At 53.1% G+C, this 3,464-nt stretch overlaps 1 protein-coding gene across 1 annotated transcript in view; it reads left to right on the top strand.

Moving 5' to 3' along the window:
- The window catches only part of LOC105541618 (golgin subfamily A member 6A-like), a 16,275-nt gene that overhangs the window by 6,512 nt on the left and 6,299 nt on the right, over positions 1–3,464 (top strand). The window contains exons 8-13 of the mRNA XM_011982725.1: positions 1,006–1,092; positions 1,200–1,307; positions 1,499–1,586; positions 1,972–2,158; positions 2,222–2,522; positions 2,799–2,879. Coding sequence (XP_011838115.1) covers positions 1,006–1,092; positions 1,200–1,307; positions 1,499–1,586; positions 1,972–2,158; positions 2,222–2,522; positions 2,799–2,879 — 852 coding nt within the window. The remainder of the gene's footprint in view (positions 1–1,005; positions 1,093–1,199; positions 1,308–1,498; positions 1,587–1,971; positions 2,159–2,221; positions 2,523–2,798; positions 2,880–3,464) is intronic.

The following is a 3,464-nucleotide window of genomic DNA, read 5'->3' as shown; positions in this document are numbered from 1 at the left end:
GGCTTCCCAGATGGAGGAGAGAGTGTAAAGGTCCCTTCTGCAGGATGCAGTGTCCTGCCCAGAAGGCAGCGTGCTCATTTCTAGCTGCTATTGTGTGTGGTTGTTAGAGACAGCCTGGGGCTGAGTCAGCTGCTGTGGGTGAATTGAGGGGCACTGGGGGGAGTGAGCACTGCACACACAGCTTGAAGACCAAGTGCCTGTCCTGCCCTTACCTGGCTGTGGCCTTGGCCAAATCCTAGGTGGAGTATTGGGTATTGTACTGTGAAGGTGCAGAAGAGTACCTTTAGTACGTTACCATTTCTGTAGAGAGAGGAAAGGTGTGTGTGTGTGTGTGTGTGGCTGTGTCTGTGTGTGTGTACATACTATGATAATATACATGAAACATGTCTGCAAGGGTTCACAAAAAACTCAGGAGAGGGTAACAGGGCGGCTGGGAGACCCTTCCATGGTGTACCTTCTGAGTTTTGGACTATTCAAATGTATAATCCTTTCAAAAAGTGAACAAAAGATTAATTTCCCCTTCCTTTCTGTGCCCCCACGCCCAGAAAGGAAAATGGGCTTAGAGAATTGGATAGACCTGGGTGTTCAAATCCCAGCTCTGTCTCAGTGATCTTAGGCAAGCACTTAACCTCGAACACTCCATGTTTTTCATCTACACAATAGCGGTAATCCTAGTAACTGTCTCATATGGTGGCTGTGAGGATTACATGGGATTGCTAGTATGGAACCTGGTGAAGCACTCCATAAAGGTTCAAACAGTGGTATTAATAACAGTAATAACAACAGCAATGTTATCTGATCTCTCTGGGCCTCTGTTAGCCAGCTGTAAGTTCGATCTCTTTCCCTGTCCCTTCCAAGTTTACTGAGTTCTTTTAAAAACCAGGCCACGGGCTTGGAAATGCCTTGATCTTTACTGACCGAGTTGTATATTGAGCCTAGCCCTAGCCTTTTGAGGGGCACTTCCCGGGCTCCCCACATCAAAACTTCTCACTCTTCACCATCCAGTCCTCGAGCCGCAGTGAAGCAGTCCTCCAGCGGCAGTTACAGCAGACCAGAAAGGAGCGGGCGCTGCTGAACGCACACGTGACACAGGTGAGGCTTTGCAGAGGGAGGGATGTGGAGGGAAGATGGTCCCAGCTGACCAGGAGCAGGTGAGGACCAGTGACAGCCCTTCCTCACTTCTGTGGCCATTCTTGCAGGTGACAGAGTCACTTAAACAAGTCCAGCTGGAGAGAGAGGAATATGCTCAACATATAACAGGAGAGAGGGCCCGGTGGCAGGAGAGGATGCGGAAAATGTCGATGGAGGTGAGACCTGACCCTTCAGCGCCACGTTAGATGGGTCACTGGATCTTTCTGGGCATCTGTAAAATGGGAATAGTACAGCCAGAAGTGGTCATGGGTCTGGGTTTGTGGAGGTGGGGGCAGAGAAGAAGATGGTAGCTTGTCCAGTCACCAGCCCCTCTCTCCAGGGCCCTTTCCCCCTGTGCTTTGGGCAGGCTCACGCATTGAAGGAGGAGAAGAAGCGTGACATACATCGGATACAGGAGCTGGAGAGGAGCTTGTCCGAACTCAAAAACCAGATGGGTAAGATGGTGCTGGTGTGACCTGGGAGCAGGACTGGCATCAGAGGGCTGTGGGGTGGCTTAGAGTGCCCCAGGGAGGTGGGTGGATGGAAGGGCTTTGAGGCAGACGGAAAGAGGTCTGTGCCAGCAGCTGGCAAGTCTTGTCATCTCCATGAGCCTCAGGGTCCCCGTCAGCCAAGAGGAAGGAGTGCCCATTGTCAGCCACCCACAGTGCTCTCTATCTGACATGGCTTGGAAATTGGCTTCCATTGGGTGCGAGGAATCATTAGCAGTGAGGCCGAGTTTGGGAAGCCTGAGAGGAGCTGCATCAAAAGGAGGGCTTTTTCTTTGAGGGGGGGTGGTGGGTGGGGAATCCAGAGGCCCCTATTGTCTGCTTCATTTCTCAGCTGAGCCCCTGTCCCTGGTGGACCCAGCAGGGACCTCTGAGGTGGAACAGCTACAAGATGAGGCCAAACACCTGAGGAAGGAGGCGGAAAGTCTGGAGGGAAAGCTCCAATTCCAGATGGAAAGCAATCAAGCCTTGAGTCTCGTGAGCAAGGAACAAAAGCAGACGCTCCAGGAGCAGGAGGAGAGGCTCCGAGAGCAGCAGGAGAGTCTTCAAAAGCAGGAGGAGAGGATCCAAGATCAGGAGGAGAGGCTCCAAGAGCAGGAAGAGAGGAGGTTGCGGGAGGAGGAGAGACTGTGTGAGCAAAAGGAGAGGCTTCGGGAGAAGCAGAAGAGGCTGGGGGAGCAGGGTGAGAGGCTGCGAAAGCAGGAGGAGAGGCTGCGAAAGGAGGAGGAGAGATTACAAAAGCAGGAAGACAGGCTGTGGGAGAAGGAGGAGAGGCTGCGAAAACAGGAGGAGAGGCTGCGAATGCAGGAGGAGAGGCTCGCGCTCTCCCAGAACCACAAGTTCAACAAGCAACTGGCTGAGCCACAATGTGACTTGGAGGATCTGGTGGGTTGCCCCACCTGGGCAGCCTGCCCTCCTCCCTAGCCCTCCAGGCCTTTGTTTCCCCACCTGTAAAATGGGGCAGTGTAGCCCTCACATGACATGGTACTTCTAAAGGCATCTGTGAGCCAGAGCTCATCAGGCCCTGCTCTGATGGCTGTGGGGTAGAGGGGATGATTTTTCTACCCTACCTCCACCCTTTCCGGTGACATGGGAGGCAGACACCAAGTTCTGGGGTCTCCAGCTGCAGTGGCTGACCACTGATTGCTTCTCTCTGTCCAGAACAACAAGAATAAGAGCGCATTGCAGTTGGAACAGCAAATAAAGGAGCTGCAGGAGAAGCTGAGCGAGGTGAATGAGACGGTAACCTCTGTCCCATCCAAGAAGGGCTGGAAGGCAGGCACCAGCCTCTGGGGAGGGGAGGTGCCAGGCCACAGGCAGCTCCAGCTGGGGGGCAGGTGACCCTAGCACCCTCCAGGGCATATCCATGACTGTTTCTTGCTTCTTGCCCTCTGACTTTTAGAGGTGGGTAGCCCTGGGCTCTTCCCAGGTCTGGACATCATCTTCCCAGCTGGAGGCATGGATTCCCCCAATCATAAGGGTGGAGACAGTGGTATAAGAGGGTCCTTATGCCAGACACAGTGGCTCCTGTCTGTAATCCCAGCACTTTGGGATGCTGAGGCAGGAGAATCACTTGAAGTCAGGAGTTTGAGACCAGCCTGACCAACATGGCGAAACCTCATCTCTACTAAAATTATAACAACAACAAAAAATTAGCCCGGCATGGTGGCACATGCCTGTAATCCCAGCTACTCGGGAGACTGAGGCATGAGAATCTCTTGAGCCTGGGAGGTGGAGGTTGCAGTGAGCTGAGATTGCACCACTGCACTCCAGTATGGGCCACATGGTGACACTGTCTCTAAACAAAAGAAAAAAGCCTCCTTAGAT

This window comes from Mandrillus leucophaeus, unplaced genomic scaffold (genome assembly GCF_000951045.1).
Source record: "Mandrillus leucophaeus isolate KB7577 unplaced genomic scaffold, Mleu.le_1.0 Scaffold241, whole genome shotgun sequence".
In the NCBI taxonomy this organism is placed as follows: Eukaryota; Metazoa; Chordata; class Mammalia; order Primates; family Cercopithecidae; genus Mandrillus; species Mandrillus leucophaeus.
This window is presented reverse-complemented; position numbering and strand designations above follow the sequence as displayed.